Source organism: Opisthocomus hoazin, chromosome 3, assembly GCF_030867145.1.
Source record: "Opisthocomus hoazin isolate bOpiHoa1 chromosome 3, bOpiHoa1.hap1, whole genome shotgun sequence".
Classification (NCBI taxonomy): Eukaryota; Metazoa; Chordata; class Aves; order Opisthocomiformes; family Opisthocomidae; genus Opisthocomus; species Opisthocomus hoazin.
The window spans coordinates 40,136,039-40,161,371 of NC_134416.1; the positions used below are offsets into that span (position 1 = coordinate 40,136,039).

General features: G+C 42.4%; 1 protein-coding gene across 3 annotated transcripts in view; it reads right to left on the reverse strand.

The window, feature by feature from the left end:
• C3H8orf34 (chromosome 3 C8orf34 homolog) overlaps window positions 1–24,907 on the reverse strand; it is a 194,852-nt gene extending 169,945 nt beyond the window's left edge. For all 3 annotated transcript variants that reach the window (XR_012763426.1, XM_075416033.1, XM_075416032.1), the window contains exon 1: window positions 24,231–24,907. Coding sequence is in view for 2 of the 3 variants with exons in the window: in XM_075416033.1 (XP_075272148.1) it covers window positions 24,231–24,299 (69 nt within the window). In the remaining variant the exon portion in view is untranslated. The remainder of the gene's footprint in view (window positions 1–24,230) is intronic.
• Between the last annotated feature and the right edge of the window lie 426 nt (window positions 24,908–25,333).

A 25,333-nucleotide genomic window follows, 5' to 3' on the forward strand; every position in this document is an offset into this window, starting at 1 on the left:
ATAGAGTGTAAGTGAACCTTTGTGATCTGATATACCTCAGAAATGGGCCTATTCTATCCCAACATTTCAGGACCAAAGAAAGTCAATCATGGGGAAGCAACCAGAATGCAAGATTACTTTTGCAAAGCAGCTGCCTGAATAACTATGATACAGCCTGCTGATACTTGCCTGTAAGGAGGTAGGACATGTGAGTCTAATCTCTGCACGCTGAACAGGACACTGAACACAGGATCTCACAGTCCCTGTGAAGCAAGTGAATAGAAGAGGGATTCTGTGACCATCTCTTCTGATCATATTTTAAACTCAAGAAGCAAAAGCCTTAGTCAGTGCTTTTTAGAAAGACAACAGATCCTGATCTGCTAAAGTGGCCTGAATGCTCTAAAAAAAAAGGAAAAAACCAAGTAAATAGATTTTTGCCTCCTTAGTTAAGGCTTTGGGTGGTGTTTTCACATGCAAATATAATGCAATACCTGGGGCAAAATGCTATGAAGTATAATGAAAATAACAACTGTGAATAGGCAACTCTGGATTGCACAAGATTGCAAGTGGGAAGTACCTTTGAACATTAGGTTAACATGAACAAAGTCTGTATCTCTGTTGTATACAAAGCTGTGCCAAGCAGCCTCGTTTATAGGAAGAGAGAGGTGATAATGACATTGGATTTCAGGTTTCTGAATAGGATTGAATTCATACAGATTAGTTTAAGTTTCTCAAAGTTGGAGATCTGTTAAGTATAAAAGATTATCATTTTAAAGATTTAAAAACAACGTTTACCATGTTTAAATATCATGTTTAAAGTTAAAAATTTATGGACACAAAAAAGAATTTAGAATATTTGTTTTATAAGGCCACTATGGGATCAGCTGACCATGTAATAGAGTCTTTGGATGTAAACAGTTGTGGAGATTAGTAACTTGGTTGCTAAAGATAACAGGATCTACAAGAGATTTCCAAGGAAATCACAGAACTTTCCCAGCAACAAGTTTTTCATATCCTGCAAAACCTGCTGAAGACTGGACATACTAGCACCCAAGATTCTGAGAGGTCTGATGGAGTTGGGGCTTTCTGACCATCCCTAACACGTGCCAAATATGAGACGTCTCACAAATATAGTAAAGTCAATACCTGCCAGCTGCATATGAGCTCTGGTGCTCATTTAGGATACTGGAACAGATAAAATAGAAGGCTACCATCAGCTTGAGGGGACTCAAACCCATATCCCTCACCACACAGGCTACTGTCTTAAACTCAAGGCTGTAATGTCTCACAGGGAAAAAACTTTCTAGGCTGCCTGCTAAACCTATGCTACTGCACAGTAAGACAGACAGACAGGCAGGTAGACAATTCAGGCAGCAACATAAGAGGGAGCACAACTTGACAGTCCATTGGCTAGTATTAAACAGCATTTAGATCAAATACAGACACAATCCTTTGACACTGTGGAGAGCTGTTTCACTTCTAGCTGCGCTTGAAGAGAAAACAGGGAATCATTATCTCTGAAACACTGCTGGCATCATCCCTCAGGAAGTATTCAGATCCTTGCGCCTATGTGCACAGCAACACCTGCTTTCAACTGCACCTTGACACTCTAGACCTGGCTAGTATTTCAGACATTGCTCTGTGCTTTGGCATTTAGTGCTGTGGGGGAGTTCTTGCTTAGTATGTGCGGTTTTTGGATCACCATTTCGAGACGCATACTACTACTCATGCAGCATTTCGACCTAACAGTGCGACTAACTTGGCTTGTAACTAAACACACATCATTCCTTGGATCACACCCTCAATGATTATTACTTTGTTGGCCTTCTTTAAAAAAGGAGGTCTTGAAAAATCCCGTAACTGCAATCACAGAAGTATGAACATTGGGGTATGTCTTTAAGTTACCGTCACTTTTACACAACAAAATCCCATTCAGACACTAAAGTCTTATTTTCAATGAAGCTTTGGCCTGATGCTCATTCCACAATACAAAGTTTGCCTCTGGAAACTACCAGATGGATGTCTTCCATTGGTTTCATCAGCACATGCAATTAACAGGTAACATATATACCACAGGATAATAGACACGATTAAGGTGCAGACAGTCAGGTCCATGTTGGCAGAAAAATTAAAACTCAAAGCTATCAGGTGTCCATTAGCAGACATTCTGCTCCGACAGCTTTTGGAAAAAGGCACTGTAGATCATGCATTATCCACAAAAGGCAAATCCATATTACTTCTCTTGTGGAAAAAGGATACAAGTAATTTCATCACTACAATATTACATTTACTCAAGTTGTACAGAAAGACAAATACGAGATGATGTTTTTAGAAGTTCTGCTGTCCGGTGTGTGTAGCCAAAGAAATTGAATATTCTTTAAAAATTCTATGCATCAAAATAATCATAAAAATTTTGTTTTCAAATTTGTTTTAATCTTGACCAAGAATTTTTGAACTATTCACATGGAAGTTCAAATAATCACCACCAATTACAGTGACACAAAATGAAGAACGCAAGTTACCAGAGTACAAAGTAGGAAAGTTCTAACACAGATTTAATTATCCCGACTTTAGCTGCCTACATAAATTAACCCTAAATTTGCTCAAGTAATGATCACCAAACAAATTCCAATGAAGTTAACAGATGCTCCCTGATTGTTAAAATTTACTTAAATGATGCCATTTGGAAACGTTCCTTTAGTACAGAAGCTAAACAATTGTTGGTCTAATTACAAGTTTTATTCATACACTTTGAATAGATGAATATCTATTCAGATATGCATCTTAATTTCCTATTATTTACGTGTGAGAGATTGACTTGGTCTCATAAGACTTCACACCAATGTTGTAATCAGCTTTTTAAATAGAACTAAATGTTTAATATGCACCAATACGACAGAGATTTCTGAACTGGAAAGGTCAGAATTTGTTGCCATAAAAAAGTCTGGAAATTCATTTTCACCACAGGAAAATACAAAGGGTTCTTTTATATCTGCAGAATGTATCTACTGCATATGTGGCTGTAACTCCTTTAATAAGACTAATGAGTAGTTTTTACATAGCTTTTTAAGAAGACAAAAGGTTATTTCACATCTAAACAGTTGCTTGATTGATTTCAAGCTACTTGTATCCTTCTTCCCCCCACAGGAAAGGTCACGCTGATTTGCCTTTTAGAGGTAACACAAGATGCACAGTATCTTGGCAGAATAATCACCAAAAGCCACTACAGACTAGCTGCAAGCAGATACCTGATAGGTCTCAAATGCCTTTGAGAACACAGAGTCACGTTCAGTTACATTCTACGTAGCTCATACTCAGTGCTTTTCTAGCTGCGATTCAAAACTATAAAAATCTCATTTACTATTAAAAGTAACAGTTTACATTAGCAGTCATTTTAACCTGCATTCATTTAGGAGTAGATGAACTTGAACCTTGCCATTAAAAAAAAAAGGCAAAACCCACAATGAAATCAGAATGAAAAGAATTGGTCTCTTTAAATGCAAGGATACAGGAATCGTTTGCCATGAGCCTATAGATACAACAATAAAATTTTTTATAAATACATGAATTTATAATGTTATAATGAGTAGCTAAATAACTATGTTAACTAATAAAAATCAATATTGACTAATTTTTTCCTATACTCTTGGGGATCTTCCAGCATTTTGTGTACTACCATGTGTTACATCCTACCATTTAATACTGGCAACAATTTTATTTCTGTTGGATATCAGTGTACCTGAATTTATCTTCAACCCCAACTGGGAAGACATATTAATAATTCCAGTTCAGTTGGAAGTAAAATCCACCTGTGATTGCTTCCATATGCAGTTTTATCATCCATCAGTTAAGCTAAAATTACTTGTATGATTTTCCCCGTCAGTGAGTAAGATGACACAAAAACTTCTTTAATGATATCTTTCTTCCCTTAATGTAATTTTCAAAGTTCTGACAGATTTCTAACATGCTCTGCCTTCACGGACAATCTCTTTATTTCAAGTCAAATTAAAATAGATACTTCTGTTGCTCAAAGCAGAGAAACTTCTGAGAATTACTATCCCATCATAGTCAAACTAAAAAACAAACTGAAGATTAGGCATACATCGGGAAAAAGACACATAAGTGTCCATTTTGACCTAAACAGCACAGACTTCAAGTATTCAGGTTCTGAGTGTGACATGAACCACGAAGAATCAGGTATGAGAGTGACAGTACTAAAACTGCCAGGGGAAGGAAATCTTAACACTGGGCGCAGGGCTACCCACAGTCTACAAGTCTCCAGCTACCTTCCGTGGTTCCCAGACTGCTTCCTGCTGGCACTACCAAGTTCACTGCTCTGCCTGAGCCCTGGAAAGGTACAGTCTCTGTCTCTGTCTAAAAATGGCCCAGACTTGTGGAACAATCCCCAGGCTGCCATCTGGGATTCTCTGGGAAAGCAGGCCCTTCAAGTGCCAAGGTTTGAATATACACAGACCTGGCCAGTCTGAGGACTGAACCCAGGAGAATACAGAGTCTACTGAAGATTACAGAATCACACAGAATCACAGAATGGCAGGGGTTGGAAGGGACCTCTGTGGGTCATCTAGTCCAACCGCCCTGCCAAAGCAGGGTCACCTACAGCAGGCTGCACAGGACCGCGCCCAGGCGGGTCTTGAATATCTCCAGAGAAGGAGACACCTCAACCTCCCTGGACAGCCTGTTCCAGTGCTCTGTCACCCTCAGAGGGAAGAAGTTCTTCCTCATGTTCAGACGGAACTTCCTGTGCTTCAGTTTGTGCCCACTGCCCCTTGTCCTGTCGCTGGGCACCACTGAAAAGAGTCTCGCCCCATCCTCCTGACACCCACCCTTAAGATGTTTATAGGCATTTATAACATCCCCTCTCAGCCTTCTCCAGGCTAAACAAGCCCAGCTCCCTCAGCGTTTCCTTGTAGGACAGATGCTCCAGGCCCCTCATCATCCTTGTGGCCCTCCGCTGGACTCTCTCCAGTAGTTCCTCATCTTTCTTGAACTGGGGAGCCCAGAACTGGACGTAGTACTCCATGTGTAGCCTCACCAGGGCAGAGTGGAGGGGCCGGATAACCTCCCTCGACCTGCTGGCCACACTCTACTTAATGCACCCCAGGATAACATTGGCCTTCTTGGCAACAAGAGCACACTGCTGGCTCATGGTCAACTTGTCAACCACCAGCACTCCCAGGTCCCTCTCCACAGAGCTGCTCTCCAGAAGGTCCACCCCAAGCCTGTACTGGTGCATGGGGTTGTTCCTCCCCAGGTGCAGGACCCTGCATTTGCCTTTGTTGAACCTCATCAGGTTCCTCTCTGCCCAACTCTCCACCCTGTCCAGGTCTCGCTGAATGGCAGCACAGCCTTCTGGTGTATCCACCACTCCTGCCAGTTTGGTGTCGTCAGCAAACTTGATGAGGGTACACTCTAACTCTTCATCCAGGTCATTGATCAATAAGTTGAATAAGACTGGGCCAAGTACTGACCCCTGGGGGACACCACTAGTTACCGGCCTCCAACTGGACTCTGCACTGCTGACGACAACCCTCTGAGTTCTGCCATTCAGCCACTGCTCAATCCACCTCACTGTCCACGCATCCAGCCCACACTTCCTGAGCTTCCCTAGGAGGATGTTATGGGAGACAGTGTCAAAAGCCTTGCTGAAGTTGAGGTAGACAACATCCACTGCTCTCCCCTCATCTACATAGCCAGTAATGCCATCGTAGAAAGTTATCAGATCGGTCAAGCATGATTTCCCCTTGGTGAACCCATGCTGACTCCTCCTGATAACCTTCTTTTCCTCCACTTACTTAATGACGACCTCCAGAATGAGTTGCATTCTGACGCAGAATGAACAGAGATGAACAACAAGCTGCCTAACTGACTGCTCCTACAAAGCAAAATCTATACTTGCAAAGCAGGCACCAAGCTTACCTTCTGAAAATGCATGCTCATACTACCGTTCCTCCAAGATTCCCTCCACACATTTACCTGCTTACCTCATCTACTGGCTTTGTGCTGCCTTGAAATAAGACTCAAAATTTGTTGAGCAGAAGTTCTTGATTGCAATATGTCTGTACAATTTCTATCACAATACAGTTCCTTTTCCTTGTAGCGGCCAGCAGGAGAAAATACTATACAAAGATAGTGGAGTTTTTCAGCAGACAATTGATATAACTACATATAGGAAGGATAACCTATTACATCCCATTTACACATCTTAAAACATACCCAGAAAAAAAAGACACCATCATATTCCCTAAAAGGCATGGGAAGACAGAAAATGGCAGGCATAATTCAGTAGTCATATAAAGAACAGTACTGGTATTTAAGTAACATTTAGCTTTTCATTTAAGAAATACTGTATTGTATTTTAATCCTGGAGGATGTAATGTCAAAGATTCAATCTAAACACTTGTCTCAGGACAGTCCTGCATTAATCAAGTTATTTCCACATCCAAATATCAATTCCCTATACTGAAACACAACTACAATATCTTGTGTGGAACTGTAACTTGAATGATTTTTTTTTTTTTTCACCCAGGTTTGGCTGCTGGAATCACAGACTCAAAAAATTACCTTTAGCCAGTGCAGAATTGCATTTATACAGGTGATGTTACAAACCAGAGAGAGATCTGATCACCATCAGAAGAGATTGAAGCTTCTCGCCCTACTCCCATGCCTTCCAGACTCGGCGTATTGCAAAGCATGTCCCTTCCTCTGGAGCACCATGAGGAAGACCAGATCTCCATGCAACTTCTGCACAGAAAGAGTCACTGGAAGACTTGCTTTAGACGAGACACTTCCTCCTCAGAGACTGGATGTCCTATAATCCTGCCCAGAAAAGTGTGCCCTAGGAAATGACCCTTCAGCAAAAGACAACTGATAAGCAGAAGTGAAAGAACAGTGTGTCTGTTGTACTCTACAAAGGCAAACATCAAACTTGTTGACAACATACGACGGATATCAGATACAACGGATTACAGCCAGGCACATGTTTAACAGAAGAGGTGTTCCCATGACATATGCACATTTCTAAACACTCAGCACTACACAGCTGCACCGACGCTGCAGACTCTACTTCAGGCTGGGGCTGTAACTGCCCCTGGACTACAACAGCACATAACTGGGTTTTCTCGTCTCCATTTTTTATTTAGATGAACTTCATGTTTGTTTTTCAAACCTCATTTGCTATGTTAAAGCAAAAGTATGCTTCTAAGTAAAAAAACAAACATCACAAACACTTGAAAATTAGGTTTATAATTGCTCATACAAGCTTACTGTGGTTCACTTCTACATAAACCACAGTAATCACATAGACCTTTAAAAACACATCCAGTAACGCTCATTCAGCTTGACTTTCAACTTGAATGTCATTATTTGAACAGTTTTTGTATAAAATGTAAAAATAATGCTCAAGTACTGGATCAAATGCAAGAATCATCCAGCTGGTGGGAGGCACAGAAAGCATCCCCATTTCTCACAAATATATATATATATATATTATATTATTGATGTATATCAGTCTTACAAAATCTTTCTATATCATAGAAAACTACAAGAAATAAACCTCATGTTCCACTGAATGTAGGGCAAAAAGATGCTATGAGAAAGGCTTCTTGATTATTATAATTGTACCTATTCTTATAAGAACTTACAAGAATGGTCTGTGTAATACTGTGGTAAATTTTCATATGCCTAAATATTAGACAAAAACACTGTATATGCAATGCACTGTCATGGAAAAATCATTCCAGCACTTTTGCAGTATAACAGCTATTACTTGCAACATCTTAAATTCAAATTCTTCTAATTATTTCAAATTTTCAAAAACTGCAAAAAACCGTAAAGTATCTATGGTTTGATTAGAGCTGAACACAAATGCTAATGTGGCATAAATAAGATACAGCAATATTTTTCCAGTGAATAAACATCCACCTATTCCCAGTCTGAAAATCTGGCCAAACACTTCTATCAAGGTTCTGAGAACAGCTATTCGACTTAATAGTTCATCTCCAGAAAGAAACACCATCACAGGCATAACAGTCTATTCTCATAGGCTTCTTTTTCAGATCTAAAGCAATAATCTAGCTTTACCCAAATACCAATGCTCACTTTTATATCCATCAGCAATGGACTTTTTTGACATTACCTCTGGAAAACAAACGAACAAAAAACCCTCCTACATATCCTACCTCTGCATTCCTGTGTAGTGATTTAATTTTATATGGATGGACTGTATTTGTGATCACTGCTGGTCAATGTGTGTCACGTTAATTTGTCAGAAAATAAACCCCCTTGCGTTCTAACTCTCTTCACCAGAGTGAGAGGCTAGGTGCGGCTAGGTTTAAATTCTGAGCGATGTCCAATTTGCCACTACCAGTCCAGTCGCGTTTATTATGTATATTAAACTACCACGATTCTGGATACACTAATAGCAGTCTGCACCTTCAGTCCAGTCGTGCTCATGAACTAGCACGGCCGCATCTGGTCACGTTCAGCGAGAAACTGTGACAACTGGCTACTTAAACAGTGCAGTTTTATTTGTGCAACATGGGGTTTTTGAATTGCTGGTGATAGTGGCTGTCTGCAAGAAAGCACATGCAAATATAAAACGCGTGAAAAGGTTATAAATAATACAGCCTGGCTATAAACATTAGGGAGTAACTATTCCCGAGAAAAGCGCTTAGTTTAAGTCTCACCCCAGGCATCCCAAGGTGGGGAGAAGCAAGGCTCAGCCTGTCGGCCAGTCCTGGCTGTCGGAGGCAGTCTGAGGTGGAGTTTCCCTTGACTTGCTCACGGTGTTATCTTCTTTTCCTCCGAAGATCCGCGGTGTTATCTTCTTCTCCGAAAATCCTCCATTTCCCCGGCTATTTTTATATCCTTTCTACCTTTAAGGTGGAGTTTGAGTGACTGTAGTCACACATACCTTTTATCATGATTGGTGTAAAATTTTCTCGCTTCACGTTTAAAGGTATAGTTTACGAAAAATTGAGAGCGCAGACTCGAAGAGGGGTGGTCGCACCTCGGAGGCGGGTAGCCTTTGGGATGGAGGTGTGTTTTGATATTAAAATGATATTAAAATGAGCAAAGTTCACGAGAGGATAGTACTTTGGCAAGGTTTCGAAAACCTGTTGGCTCAGGGGGCCAGATGAGCTGCTTATCAGTTCTAGAGGACCATTTCTTCCCGCTTTATCGTCACGGAGCAGGGCCATGGAGTCTCCACTCCGTTCCGTCCTCTATGGTACATTGCAGGGAGTTGCTGTGTTAGTGGATTCCTCGCATGCCTGCTGCAGCTGTGTCCCATCCTCAGAGCTCCTTTTTATTTCATGCTTTTCCTCAGTGGGTGAACACTGCTACGTTTTTCATATAAATCTAAATTTTCAGATGTAAAACCTTCATTTTACCAATAATTCCACAATGTGAAACAGAACCATGGAGAGGGAGGACGGAATTAATGTCATCGGTATTTAAGGCCTAACTTCTCCACCCTGGATTTATCAGTTTGTTCTCAGCATAGTCAAGCCATGGAGAGAACTTACACACATTTAAGAGACATTCAAACTGTAATTTCCATTAAGCAATTCAGCCAAATGAGGAAGTTCAGCTGAAAGTCAACTCTTCACAAAAACTCTAAACAAAAGATTTCAATTTATCAAACTTTAACCCTTTAAGGAGCTGTATTTTTCAACACAAAACAAAGAATAAAATATTTCTACCCAGCCCTAAGTCGTACATTGCTGTCAATCCCTATCTTCCAAAATTAATAGCTATAGATTTTACATTCAGACCTACTCACATCTGCTCATCAATGCGTCATTACGCAGGAATTTAAGGTAGTTTACCTTGCATCCTGAGGACAAACACAATACATGATACATAGAGACTTAAGCTAAAGTATAAGTGATCAAAGTACTTTTAATCACATTTTTTGATCTCTTTCTTATGTACCTCTCAGTATAATACCAGCACTTATGGCTGAAAATGAGATTCATTCAAATGCAGGCTCGCATGTAATGCTACTGGAAAAAAGCTGAAGCATGTACATAGTTTACCTTCATGATCTGTTCCATTAAGAAGTTACTTGCTTGCCCAAGTCCTTAAAGAATCCTCACCTAAGTAAGTAATGTGAAAAGTCTCCCTCACACTAGCTTTAAAGAGCAGTTGAAAACTGAGAACTATGTCAATACCGAGCTGAAAAAAAGTCTCTGAAATGAAAGAATGTTGGGACACTTCTGTTTGGCCTCTGGGAGGACAAGTGCATTGGTTGCACAGACTTAAGGCTGACACTTATCATATGATGCCCACAAATAAAGTAGGTCTGAGATAATGGGGACAGCTAAATAAATATCAGCTTACATAAGCAGGATACTTTCCACTCTATAAGTTATAGATTAGTTAAGTTACATATATGCTTGCAGTATTAAAGCCATTTTTACATTATGCAAAGCATAAGAAAAAAATCTTAACATTGGTCTCTGTGTAACAAAAGTATAAACTAGTGAATAAATATTTTTTCCAAGAGAAAAAAATAGCAAGAATAATGGCTTTACAAGAAGTAATCAAAAAATACAAGTTTTAGTAATTGCATTATATGGATTATAGATCACTTTCTAGCCCAAAAAAGGTAACTCCAACACACAAAACTGGTATATTTCTAAAACCTGTCATTTGCGCTTTGACTGTCTCCTCCATGTAAACTGTCACCATGGATCTAGTCAGTGTGCCCTCGCTAACCTCTGGCTTAGGTTTTGAAACAAAGGACTAAAGGAGCACATTTTACAAGAAAGCTAGAGCCTTAAGTGGATGTTTAAACAAGTACTACTGTTTTAACAATTGAAAACTTTAAATGGGTAGCAATGGTAATTTTTAAGGACAGATAATGGAATTGTAGCTAGAACTGCAGTCAGGTCCATCATTTCTCATCAGGCACTTCTACCATCAAGACTGCAATGGCTTAGGCAACTAAAAATCATTTCTAGAAGCCGAGATCTGGGTAATTTTAGAAGATGTGATAGGTTTTGGGGTCACGGAGCTATTTTTAATAACAGCCACAGCACTATTAATCTTATTTTCTAATGCTTTTTATTTAGAAAACAATGCCTGCAAATCACTGGTGTATGGTTTTGTTTGTTTCTGACACAGCAAAGTAACTTCCCAACCCTTACAGTGATTGCCCAATTAAAGCTTCCTGATGATTTGATTGCTATTAATTTAATGTTAGATTAAATCTGCCTGGTTACCAGTGAAGGCCTTCCTCTTGTAAATCAGGGCCTCACCAACTGCAGCAGGGCTCCCTGTGGGAACACAACGTGCTCACATGGACTGCGCTGCAGCCTTGAGACTTGTCAATGCTCTGAACTGCCACACTGAGCAGGGGAGAAGGGAGGAGAAATCCATTTTTTTGAATGTGTGGCACCAATTAATGGGATTAATAGCACTACCAGGCACTGAGGCAGCACAAAGAATAGGAAGCAGAAGCGCCATAATGAGCTCGGGGCCTTGCTGTGAAAACTCCTGAACCACGTGAAGACTGTAAGAGCCAGAGGGGTTTGCAGCCTCTGTGCAGATAAACAAGACGGACAAAGAAAGAGGAAACACAAGCACAGAATAATATGTGATAATGCAGTGGGAGAGCAGTAGCAGAATTGGGAACAGCAGTCAGGTAACTGACTGCCATTTCAGTGCCCTAACTACTATATATTTTATTTCCTCTCCCGACTTCTTAACTTTTTCCTTCAGTGTCTAAGTAAATGTTAAGTGGATCTTCATTTTGGCCAACTTCATTCTTCTAATCCTTTTTCTATTATGATAGGGAAACACAGAATAAAATAATTCCTCTTTAGTTTCTTATTTACCTTTGATCCTTTTTTTCCCCTGTTATCTTTTTCTTTCAGGTATTCCTCCTTCACAGGATCAGGAATCAAGGTTAAATTTGCACTCTAGCAATTTTGTCTCCTCTTTGTGTATTCCTCTTTGCTCCATATTGGAAGTCTCCATTCAGCCTTTGTCTCCGAACAGATTCACTATCTTACACTTCGTATTAGACTCCAGGCATTATTATCTACTGGCATTACTCTGAACCAGGGCACACTTAGAAGGAGCTGTGAAACACCTTTTTTTTTTTTTTTTTTTTTTCTGGGGGCTCTACATCATGAAAAACGATGTGTCTTAAAAAGACAGTGAGTGAGTTGCAGCCTGCCATCTCTCCAAGGTTAGTCTTGTGCAGAGTTCATCCTCAGCACAATTATGAGTGGTGTTTCACGATGGCACACACTCAGAGGAGTTTCTGCATCTGCAAACCTCGGTTTTGTCCTCAGCTTGTGTTTCCCTGGTCATCTCTACTCTGCCCCGATTAGGCAGGAAGGACACCATTCTTCAGAATGCTTAGGAAGATCAATACCCAGGTCACACTGGGTGTATTGAGCGTGTAATGCCTAACTGGTCTGGACATACGCAGTTAAATACAATGTGTCTGCAGATGAACATACAGCACCTACTGCATTTATGCAGGATCTTTGTGCAGTGCACATGGGATTCTCAGGAGTGTCCCATTGCATAACACATTGCTCTGGGTTTGCATGGCAAAGTATTGGTAGCAAGGGGGGCTACAAGGGGGTGGCTCCTGTGAGAAGCACACAGACAGACATTCCAGTCTGAGAAATCCCAGTAAAGCCAGTCACAGAAATCCAGTAATCTTCTCCTGTCACTCATTTTTCTTCTCCTTCAAATGAAAATATAGCCTTACTCACACCCATGCCCCCCAATTGCATATCTACAAAACTATCACAGAATCTGCCTAATAATTTTTTTTTTTTTTATTCCTAACTGCCCTGTCCATAATTGCTTCCACAGGTTCTCTCCTGAGGCCATCTACAGATGAAACTACCCTTCCTTTTCAGGTCCATGAACCAACTCCCAACTCTCCAGAAAAGACAGCTTCCACTTATTCAGGCTTCGAGGACAAATTCTGCTATCAACAATAGAGAGCAGCTTTTCTGCATTAGCACACCAAAAGAAAAACAGAACTTATCATTCAGAATTCCTTTCTTTGAGATAGATACCTGACCAGAGGAATCCTTCACAATCATCAGTTTACGTCTCCACTCACAGATGTCAGCAGAGACACAATGCCTGTCAAATTGGAGTGCAATGCAACCTTGATGAAGGAGCTTGAGGCACAGCAGCCAGTGTTAAAAATAGTGCTAAGGACACCTTTAACTCCCTGGCAAATCTAAACCCAAGCAGTATTGCCAAGACCAAGTACTAGAAGTATGAGACAGACCCCGCAAAACGTGTATTTCTTTAGATGATAATAAGTTATATTTTCTTGCATTTGCCTTGTGTTTCTCACCCTTCAGTCATACTCTCAGCAACCATAAGCACTAGAACCTTTCTTTAAAAAAGTACAGATCCCAGGTAACCATATGACTGTGGAGACTGACATTATAAGGAAAAAACATAGACAAGAAAAAGAACGCATTGGCAATGTAGCATTAATCTTTGTCATCCTATTTCCTATCCATTCTCACTGTCACACTCAGTGTATTCATATGGTCCATTTCCTCCTAATTTGTTAGGCCATCCTGCTTAATTATTCAATTGCCTCTCTGCTCCTTTACAGAAGGGACTGGGCTGGGCTCCATGACATTCTCCTGGCCTATGGGGAACTGCACCTTTAAAAGGCAAGATCCATATGAAGTTAACTTAGGCATACAAGCTCCAGGCATACAGGGCTGAGAGTTAGAACTCATGGAGTGATTTGGAGATCACTTATGCCCATCTAGCAGCTTGCTACTGGAGAAAAAGGCAGCTGCGCTCCTCTCCTTCCCCTCACCCTCTGACCACCTACATTTTCTCCTCTGAGTCAATGCCAATGGTCCTCATCAGACTACATGGTGACCCACCAAGCTAAACCAACTGAACACTTTTCACGTCTTTACAGACTTCATTTTCTTCTATTTCATATTCCCAAACTGGGTAACTGTAGTATAAGACAACTGCCAGTTCTGGAACAAGAACAACAGGAACAGGCAGCCACCAATGAAGATGAACAGAACCTGCAGCAACTGGCTATTAGATCAGCCTCACGACCTGCAGTTCTGAGTACGAAACCATGAGAGTGTCTGGAGTAAACCAAGCTGTAAGAGGAGGAATGATTCAATTAAAAAAGCTCCAACACAGCTGAAAGACCCAAAATCTCATGATTCCTGTCCTAGAAAACAGCTCCTCCAAAAGCCAACAAAAGAGCTTGATAAGCATATTGTTACAGCCACTATAGAGAAATCTGGTGTATGAATAGAGTGATTTTACTCATTAAATATTACAGGGAGCTGGCACAATGAGGAAAGAGAAAAAATGCTTCATGTAAATACACAAGAAGGTAACAATTTCCATGCTCTGTACGGACAGAGATTTTGTAAGAGGTGGGTAATGTAAAATAGCTGTCTACTTATCATGGGTCAGTTCACATACATTCTTCATTTTGCGTGGGCATTTCCTATAATTGTAACACATTTCCTCACAGTGCTACATAAAGCTATGTTCAAAACAGGTGTTTCACTGGGAACTCTATGTTTAATGCAAAGATAATACTTGAATTTTATGTGAACAGGGAAAGAAAGCTGCCCAAACCAACCGAAGAGCAAAACCAGAGGGGCATCGTGACTTCAGCCTAATGACTCTGCCTGAACACTTCTGGATGGAACTAAAAATAGGTATTCAGTGAAACTGAGTAGCCGAAGGAGAAATGAATACAACGTGGCATATGGTATCTGACATAAAATTTATGGCCATCAAAAATGTGACTGTTGCAAGCTTTTTAAAAGGATATTACCTTCTATACTGAGAGCAGATACGAATGTTGGGTTGTCTTGGCTCAGGCATAGGTGTGCATTTCAAGTGATCCTGTTTTTTTCCTGTGTCCTAGAATTAAGCTCACGAATCCTTGCTCACGAATCCTTGCTCCTCTTATTAAACAAGTGCTGCTTTCCATCACCTTCAGTAATATCTGAAACAGCACACTGCCCTAGTCAGGAGGCCAAACAGTTTCCTAACAATTCTATTTGAAAACTATTTTGCTTTCAGCGAGGTTTTAACTGTTTCTTACGGTTGCAGGTAGAGAAGCATCTTCTCTTAACACAAAAGATATCCCTCTATCATACTTCACAGCTTGAACCATAAGAGAGTGCGCATCTGTGCAAGGGGGGGTAATATAGAGTCAATAACATCTCATTGTTATCTGGATATTACAGACATTAAGGGGTTTGTGTAGTCTTTGTTCCAAAAGTTGGTGAACATAAAAATGCTTGATGCCACCTCTCAAGTCCAGAGACAACACAGCATCTCCATTACCCCTCACTCATACAAAAGTACATATGCTTTCCCAAAAAAATAAAGTATCACAGGCCAAATCCTTCTCCCAAGTAACCAGTGATAGGACTGTTATCATAAAGGCCCTAGCATAATTGTGAGAGCTAGTGTCCCGCATAAAGGCCCTTGTGTAATTAGAATAATAGGAGTTTGTTGTTTTTACTTAGAAGAGTTAGTGTTACCTTTAAACCAAGGAAACTGTCGTAGAAGGAGATAAGCAGACCCTGAGCAGACTGCTTGTTAGTGCTTAGCTAGTTTTGGCTGGTTCTGGCCGAAAAATAGTGTCCGAAAGTAACCTATCCTTCATTAACATATATTACAATACTAAAAATCACACCCCCTGGGGGAAAGACCCCCAGACCCTTCCTCATTGAACATGTACAGTTCGAAAGTCCTGACCAAGTGAAACATAAATGACGTAGCCAGTTGGCAGCATGGCACTGCCCCATGGGCTGAAGCTTACTGATCAGAAATGGAATAAAGGGATGTCTGCTTCGATACGTGGTACGCACGCTAGAGGAAATATCCCCCGTGCAGCCGGTGCTGTAATAAAGACTGCTTGCTTCCTAAAATTCCCAAAAAAGTTTTAGAGAGTCTTGGTTTTTGCGGACTTACAGCATCAGGATGAGAGGCAAGGGTCTCAAGTTGCATCAGGGGAGGTTTAGACTGGATATTAGGAAAAATATCTACACTAGACGAATTGTAAAGCATCAAAACAGGCTGCCCAGGGAAGCGGTGGAGTCCCTGGAGGTCTTCAAAAAACGTGTAGATATGGCACTTCAGGACATGGCTTAGCAGACATGGTGGTGAGGGTTGGCAGTTGGACTTCATGATCTTAGAGGTCTTTTCCAACCTTAATGATTCTATGATTAAAGTAGTAAAAATCACTATACAAAAAACCCCTAATCACTAGACAAATGAAAATGAGATATTATCTGTCCCTACCTCTTCATTACATAAACAAGACAGAAAATGGAAAGTACCAAGTGGGAAGAAAAGACATTGAAAAAGGGAAAAAGTATTGATTGGACCTTCAAAATTAGAGGTAAACTGTAAAAGAACATGATGTTAAATTGCTCTTAAATATTATGTTTCTAATTCAATTTTTTAACACTCCCATTTACAAAGGAACACTTTTAAAAGAAGGAAGCACTAATGACAGGTGTCTTTCTAGTCAATGTCAAGATAAAGAAGCTAACTAAGAAATCCACTTGCTCCAGACCAGTAAAGAAGCACATCGCACGTGGCAGAAATGCCGCTTAAGGTACTAACTGCTGCTTTCCCTCTCAGAAGCTCCAAAACAACCAGAAGGCGGAGACTGTGCTGACTCGGGGGTACCGATAGCATGTAGCCCCCTTGGAAAAGCATAAACCAGTAACAGCAAAGAACACAGAAAAAACTAAAGACTGAGTTAAAGCCATGAAAGTTTTTTATTTAATATTTCACATTTACATTTGTCCTTTGTACCGAAAGACTGGATTAATCAAAAGAAACAAAACAGTTGAAGAGGTTACTTCAGGTTTAATTAACACCATGCGTCAGTATCACCCAAAACTTGGAAGAGACCTCATAATGTGACAAAACACCAAGAAAAAAGAGCAGTAGTAATGGGCTTATTTTCATCCAGACTGATTCATTTCCAGACAAAAATTCAAAATCATCATTGTCCCAGAGCATGTCCTAGAGCAATGGCATTTTATTTTATTTTATTTTAAACAGGAACATTTGGTAGCTCTAGACTTAGCATTGATCAGCCAGGCTCTGCTGGTACATGATGGTGAGAGCAACTCAACTGAGAACTGCCTCTCACTTTCTCGGCTATTTTTTACGGCAAGCTAGTTATCCCTTCTACTCCGCCTCTCAAGAAATAGAGTAATTGTCATTTTGAGAGTTTAAAAACATTAAAAGTTACCGTAACAAAAGGAAGTGATTATGATTCTTTCATTTTAACATTCTGTATTTTAGATACAATTCTTCAAATGTAATTTCTGCTATTAGATGAAGAATATAACTTTGGTTTCTATTTCTTTGTGCGTCTTGTGCCCACAAGGAATTTTTTAAAAAGGCAATTAAGAAAGCCCACATTTCACTTTCAGGAAAGTAATGTTTTTGCATTGTGGAAACAAGGTTTATATGATTATCATCTATGTTACCACACAAATGCATACCTGTATTTGTGTTCTCTTTCACTGTCTCTTTCCAACATTTTTTTAAACCTTCGACTAAATTAAGACAAACTCCCAGAGGAGTAGACACCACAAAAATGCAAGTTCTTTCACATGTTGAGAGATAGTCATGTTGCAAGACCAAAACATGATTTTCCTCATTCAAGAATAAAGTATTTTCTTAAACCCAGACTCAACAAGAGACAAGAATTATGAATGCCTCATCCACAGAGAAATTTCTGACCACTTCTACATCTTGTTGGCCACCATGAATCCCCAGCAAAAAGCATAAAGCCATTGCTCATGGAACTGTTTGTTAATGGAAAAGGGTCTGTCTATAGTTTTAATTAGGGTTTTTCACTTGTCTTCTCTTAAAGACAACTTTACTAAGGCAACTATCAGAAGACACAGTGAATTCTCCGAAAAGCAAAGGACATCTCTGCACCATTTTTTTTCCACTTGACTTTCATTCTCCTTAAATAGGTCTTTTACTTCAGTGCACATCAAGGCTACCACAAAGTCCTGCTGTAGCAAGCAACAGAAAAAATTAGAACTTACATATGAGTCCCTACTCCCCACTGTGTAACACTGCGGCATTTCTAGACCACTGCTGGTTTCCACATATCCTTTGAAAAACAGCTAATACTGGCTCCTCTGAAAGACAGACTGCCAGGCTGAAACAATGCCACTGGGCAATCAGTACCTAAAAGGATGCTCGTGATGTCTAGGTACTAAAAAACTTGGTCTTCCAAAGGCTCCATCTAGCTGCCTGAAATTAAATGCTTTTCTGTGTAAATTCACATCATCCAGAACACAGACCCTTTTGTGCTAGCAACAGAATCTAACCAATTAAGCATTACACCAAAATAAAATAAAATACTATTTCAGCAAGCTCAAAACAAAACAAGTCTTTGAGAGCTTCCCTATCATTCACATTGCAGATATTGCAGTTTAAAATATAATTTGATACTGTGAGGAATCTTACACTGGTAAATGAGACATTAAAGTTGACTGTGTCTACATTCATGTATTTAAGAACTGAGGGCAAACGTTGCTTCAGAAGACAGTCCAAACTCCAAAATTCATTCCCAAACTTTGACTAACTCAAAGGTGCACTGTACTGTTAGTCACCAAACAGGTGCATTAGGAGGTATAAAGGTTTAAGTGAGCAGCATAGTTATTTTATTTAAATTAAATAATGGAAGCTAGTGCATAATATACACCAATAACGCTATCTCATTTAGGAAAAAAACACCGTAAATTAAAAAAAATATATATAGTTTCCTATTATATTTGCTTCAGGAATTTTGTCTGCTAAACGAAAACAAGGTAAGTGTGGGAATATGAACGTAGCCTTTATGTTGTTCAGAATAAAAATTATAGTTCTAAACCCACATTACTTCGAGAAAAATTCTTAGGTAACCAAGGATTTGGTATGTTTATATTGAGAAGAGTTATTCTGGAATTTAATAACTCAAAGAAATTACAGTCTTCTGGTTTGCATAACAACAATGTACCTGCCGGATGCTTTTCAGTTGCAGTCTTATAAATAGGAAAATTCCAAAATACTAAATTTATATTGGAGCTCTTGAAGATTTATTGCAATCTGTTCTTAAGAGGGCTGATCCAGCTTTCAGATTCACAGAAACTGTCAGGTTACCCAGATAAGAACACAACTGGATGCTGAAAAGATACAGTCATACAGAAGTCTAGATGTATGGATATTCACAGGCAGCAGGATAATTCATTGAGATTATTAGCACACAAAAAGAATTTGCTGGATTGGATGCTTGAAAAGCAAAGTGGGTCAATACTTCACTCAGACAGAAATGAGTGGGTGCTGATTCTGAATACTCTGTCCCAGCCAATTTTAGGCACACACCTCCTGTTAACATTTTTAAAAGATGGAAAAAAACAACAGTGAAGCTTCCTTGCAGAAATAATTCATATTTAGAATTCTTGTTACATTCCAAGTGAAATGTAAAGAGACAAAAATCTAAAAAAAAACAGGTAGTGCTATGCTACGTGTTACCACAAAAATTGCAGAAGAGAGGCGTTTCTAAAGGGCATTCCTCAAATCTAAACTAGGTGTCTAACAACAGTATTCTCAAATGCCAATAATCTCTTACAGAAAGATGTCTAGGCCTTCAAAAGCAAAAAGAAAAAAGCAAAAACCCACAATATACAAAACCTACACAGAACAGGGTAAGCCAGCTCAAGCCGGTCTTGTTTAACATCTTTATCAATGATCTGGATGAGGGGATCGAGTGCTCCCTCAGTAAGTTGGCAGATGACACCAAGTTGAGTGGGAGTGTCGATCTGCTTGAGGGTAGGAAGGCTCTGCAGAGGGATCTGGACAGGCTGGATCGATGGGCCAAGGCCAACTGTATGAGGTTCAGCAGTGGTGCCAAGTGCCAGGTCCTGCACTTGGGTCGCAACAACCCCATGCAACGCTACAGGCTTGGGGAAGAGTGGCTGGAAAGCTGCCTGGCAGAAAAGGGCCTTGGGGTGTCGGTTGACAGCTGGCTGAACAGGAGCCAGCAGTGTGCCCAAGTGGCCAAGAAGGCCAATGGCATCCTGGCTTGTATCAGGAATAGTGTGGCCAGCAGGAGGAGGGAGGTGATCATGCCCCTGTACTCGGCACTGGTGAGGCCACACCTGGAGTACTGTGTTCAGTTTTGGGTCCCTCACTACAAGAAGGACATTGAGGTGCTGGAGCATGTCCATAGAAGAGCAACGAGGCTGGTGAGGGGTCTAGAGAACAAGTCTTATGAGGGAACTGGGGCTGTTTAGTCTGGAGAAGAGGAGGCTGAGGGGGGACCTTATTGATCTCCATAACTAGCTGAAAGGAGGTTGTAGTGAGGCAGGTGTTGGTCTCTTCTCCCAGGTAACTAGTGATAGGACAAGAGGCAATGGCCTCAAGTTGCGTCCGTGGAGGTTTAGATTGGATATTAGGAACAATTTCTTTACTGAAGGAGTGGTCAGACATTGGAACAGGCTGCCCAGGGAGGTGGTTGAGTCTCCATCCCTGGAGGTGTTTAAAAAACGTGTAGATGTGGCACTTCGGGATATGGATTAGTAGGAATGGTATTGCTGGGCGGATGGTTGGACTTGATGATCTTAGAGGTCTTTTCCAACCTATGATTCTATGAAACCTGACAGAATTTAAAGGGTTAACTTAAGACCTTACCGTTAGTGCTGACACCACGTGCATGGCCTAGGACATTTAGAAGTTAACCTATAGGTTCACAGGAATTTTACCTGCAAAAACCTTAGGCACCTGTAAGATGAAATGGCAGGGAAGTAACAGTTTTGAAAAAACATGATTTGAGGACCTACATTCAACAGGGGGAAATGAGGCTGAAGTATCGCAGTTGTTTTGCAATCTGTCTTAAATCTCAAAATTGACACAATCTCAGATGTACACACTAATTCCCACCCACCTTCCTTCCCACCTCTAAGCCACAAATAAGAATTTAATTAGTAAAAAATGTTTGGAATCAAGTGAATCTGTGTGCTACCATTCATAGCTGAGTGGATAGGACTTCCTACTATCTTCTGTTAACAGGTACTGGTAGTCAGTAGAAGACTGATGCCTGCTGAGTCAGCCTAAGCTCATTAATTCTTTCTCCAGAAGGTTACTCCTACCTTTCTTTATAGACATGCAAACAATTTTTTAACCACGGGAGGGCCTACAGTCTTCCTGCATTTCACGTCACCACTTCTCTTGAATACTTCTCTTTTACACAAATTAGAAAGATAATTTAAGTGTCAAGCCATACAAAACTTCAGCAAACAAATAAAACTGAACTCATCTGCATATGCAGCATGCACTGAAGGTAAAAAAAAAAAAAAAAAGAAAAATTAAGTCCAAAAGAACAGATGTTCTTAAGTAGATACTGCTGGTTAATGGAGTACAAAAAGCCCTAACCACGGTAACAGAAGGCCACAAATACAGGACAGAATGGAGAAAAGAGACGCTACCAGGATAACTGCAAGCAACTGGAACAGAATGACCAACTAGCAAGTAACAGCATCTACTGCTCTTGACTGTAATGCAGGGGACCTGTACTTCATCATCAGGAAACTGCCAAGTGTTCCAGCCATCAGCTATCGGTGCCTGCCTAATTGTCCGAGATCTGTGGTGGAAAATCCTCCTGATCACTGATCATTCGTTATGCAGGTATGCAATATGATCTTTCCATATATCACCATCGCCGCCTTCATCTCAGAAAGCCTGCATGTCCTCTCTCCACTTTCTTCTTTCCTGAGATTGCCCTCAATTATCCAGTTTTATTTTATGCACTCCCTAAAATGCTCGCTTGAAGAATATATTGAGCAGTTACAGTCACAACCTGCTCAGCAAATAACACTGCAGAAAACTGAATCCAAGTCCACTCTGTTCTGACTTGGTATTAGAAAATCAGGACTCACTGCAAAAAAAGATGGCTGTCATCCATGACAAGTGGTGATTAATTAGCATTAAAAACAGAAGTGGTGTAAGAAAATGCTAGCTGTTCCTGAATGAAAGACAAAGCACAGGTCTCTCTTCTCAATGTGTCAAAACTTTTAGAGACATGAAAAACTGACGCGTTAGTGAGTATAGCTGACTGTGAACACATTGTATTCTTGATACACCATAATGTGTATATAATAGGAATACCAGTACAGAGCATAAGCTTCACCCTGTACATAGTCTTTGATCAATTCCCGTCAACTTCAAATACATGTCTTCACCTTACTAAGGACTACAAGATCAAGCACAGGCTGTAGATCTTCAACAAACCGTAGAGAACAAAAAATATATCACCAAAATGAAATATACATTTCAAATGGCTAATCATGAAGTGAAGGAGGTATAAATGACGATCCTCTTCCTCCCAGTGTTATGGATTAAAATAACTTTAAACAGCTACATGAATGCTACAGCCCTATATCTTAAATCCACTCCCTAGTGTTCAGGCCTAAGTGGATTTCACGTAAAAATCTTTTCCTGGTATACAGGAGTGCACTAACAAACTGTAGACAGCCTGCAAGGTTATGCAAAGAGCCTTTCACAGATTCCTTCTACCACGACGAAATTCCTACATTATAGTGATTCGTGAAATAATTAGTGATAAATGAAAACGCTGTAACAAATACAACTTTTTTCCTCCACTATTGATAACTAAAGCATCCTACTATTTAAAGAATAGAGATGAGCATCTTACACTACTAAAAAACTAGGTTAAAACAGTGACTCAGAACAGTGATGCCAAGTAGTTTATTTCAATTTTGATGTGTAAAACAACGGGTTAAGAAAAATTTAGCAGAAAATGACAGCTGTCAAATGCCTAACTCCTCAACAACTCCAAGGCCCTTAATTCCCATTGAAATATACAGGAGTGAGTTACGTATATGGCCCTAGCAACTGCATTGATTGAACAGTCTTTTATTCAGAAATTGAACTGCACAAATGTTTGCATTTCTATGAATTCTAGAACCAGAAATACCACCTGCTGTTCCCTAGTACTCAGTTACCGCTCCACCAAACGGGGTTTTCTTTATTGCAAAATGAAAATACCTAACACCTCTGACACTTGAGGCAACATAATCCATCACAACAGCCTCAGACCATGCAAAATATAAAACCTGACCCTTGGTGAACACTTTTTTAACAAAATTTGAACCCTTCTTACGAGAGCTGGAAACGCTACCCAAAACATATGCTGAAGACAAGGCATCCACCACAGCAGAATAAAAAGACTTCATACGTAGTAAGCTTGATTGGGAACAAGTTAAATACCGAAAAAGGGAGACTCGTGTCTTGGGATATTACTGCCAGAGTATAATATATGTGCATTTAGATGTAAAAGCTGTATGAGAAACAGGATGATGAAACGGTAATAGTCAAGCTTGCTCTAGTATTCTTTTAAATTCTAAGTATTCACAGCCTATGCACAGAAATAGTAAAACGTGCACATCTGTGCATCAACAAATCCAAGTAAGCGCATCTTTGTAAGACCAAGGAAAAACCTGTAGTAAAAACACGGCTCCCAAGTGCGCAACCGCAGATCAAAATTTCAGAAACCGCCATCGACGGGGACTTCTCGCAGGACGAGTGCCCGGTCCCGAGGGCGGGTTTCCCGGCGGCGAGGCACCCCCCTCTCCCTCCTCGCTAGCCGGTGGCGGAGGGACAGCGCCCCGGGTCCCGCCCGCGGGCCGTGCGGCGCCCACGCCCCGCGGCCGGCTCGCCGCTCCGTGCTGCCGCCCTGGAGGCGGCGGGGCTCGGGAGCACCGGCCCCCCCCAGCTGACGGCAGGTGAGCCGGGCGGCCGGGGCCGGGCCGCCGTCCCGCCACCACCCCGCGCCTCCGCCGGGGCCGCCTCCAGAGAGCGGGGCGGCGGGCGGCGGGGCGAAGGGGCACCTGTTTCACGGCCCGCGCGTCCGAAGCGGAGGGCGGCGCGTCCGCGGCGGGGCGACGGAGCGGGGCACGCCCGCCGGGTGGCCGGGAAGCGAGGGAGGGAGGGAGACGAGGGCACACGCGTGGTGCGGGGCGGCAGGGAAGGGCAGGGCAGCGCCGGCACCCCCTGCCCTGCCCTCCCCGGCCGGGCAGACGCCGAAGCGGCGCCTGGAACTCATCCTCGCCCCTGCGCTCACCTGAGCCGCGGCCATGGTGGGGGCAGCCCCACCCCCCACCGCGGAGCAGCCGGCCGGAGAGAGCCCAGCTTACCTCGAAGAGGGGACCGATCTTATTCTTCTCCAGGTAGGCTTGGATCCTGGTCTGCTGGTGAGACGCCATGAAGAGCTCCCGAGGCGGGGGCTGGAGCTCCTCTCCCCCGGCGGCGGCTGCGGTCTCTCAGGCTGCACGCGGCTCGCGCCCCCGCCGCCCAAGGGCTGCCACAGCGGGAGCGCTGCGAAGGGGCGGCAGCCCCGAGTCCCCGGGACAGAGCTAACTCAGGTCACCGGGGGCGGGCGGGGAAGCCGGCTGCCGGTCGCCCGCTTAACTGGGCGCGGGGCGGCGGCGGGCGGTCTCCCCTCAGGGAGCAGCGGGCGGGCGCTGCCTGGAGCGGAGCATGGTGCGGGGAAGAGAAGAGCTGCAGCGGCGGCCCCCGAGCCCGCGCTGTGTCTGTCCGTCCGTGCGCGCCCGTGCGCCCGGCAGCGCCTTGGTGACGGGAACAGCCGCGGCTCGAGCTGCCGCCCTCGCCACAGCGCCGCTCCCGAAGCCAATGGCCGGGGGCTCCTGTCAGCGCTGCGGCCGTTGGCGCCCGGGCTCCGGCGCACGAAAGGCGGGAGCGAGGGAAGGGGGAGGAGAGCGGGCGGGAGGCGGGGGCTGCTCTGTCTCCGTCTCTCCGCCGCCGCTCCCCTGCCCTCCCGGGGACGCGCTGCGTCCCCGGCGGAGGAGCGACCGGGACCCCGCCCGGCTCCCCTCCCCCGGGCTGGGCGTCTGCCGGGCGGGCCGCCCGGCCTGAGGGACCTGACCGGCACTCGCGAACTTCACCTGGTGGAGGGTGGCGGGGGGGCGAAGCGAGTCTCGGAGAGCAGAGAATGGGGGTGCAGGGACTACAGCTTTCCGAATTTTTTAAACGTTCTTTATGAATCTTAAAGTGCTGCCTTCCTTACGGTAGCGATGAAATTCCCCATTAGCGGCAGGGAGCATCTTCATACGATAACCCGAGCGGCCGTGTAGGTGCGCCCTGCTCGCAGGTTGTGCTGGGTTCCCTCCAGCAGCTACGGGCCCTCGGCCAAAACCCGGTGGGCAAAATGGGAAATTGCCAGCTGGCCTGAGGGAGCAGCGCGTTAATGGCTACACCAAAGAAGCAGTATTTATTCTTT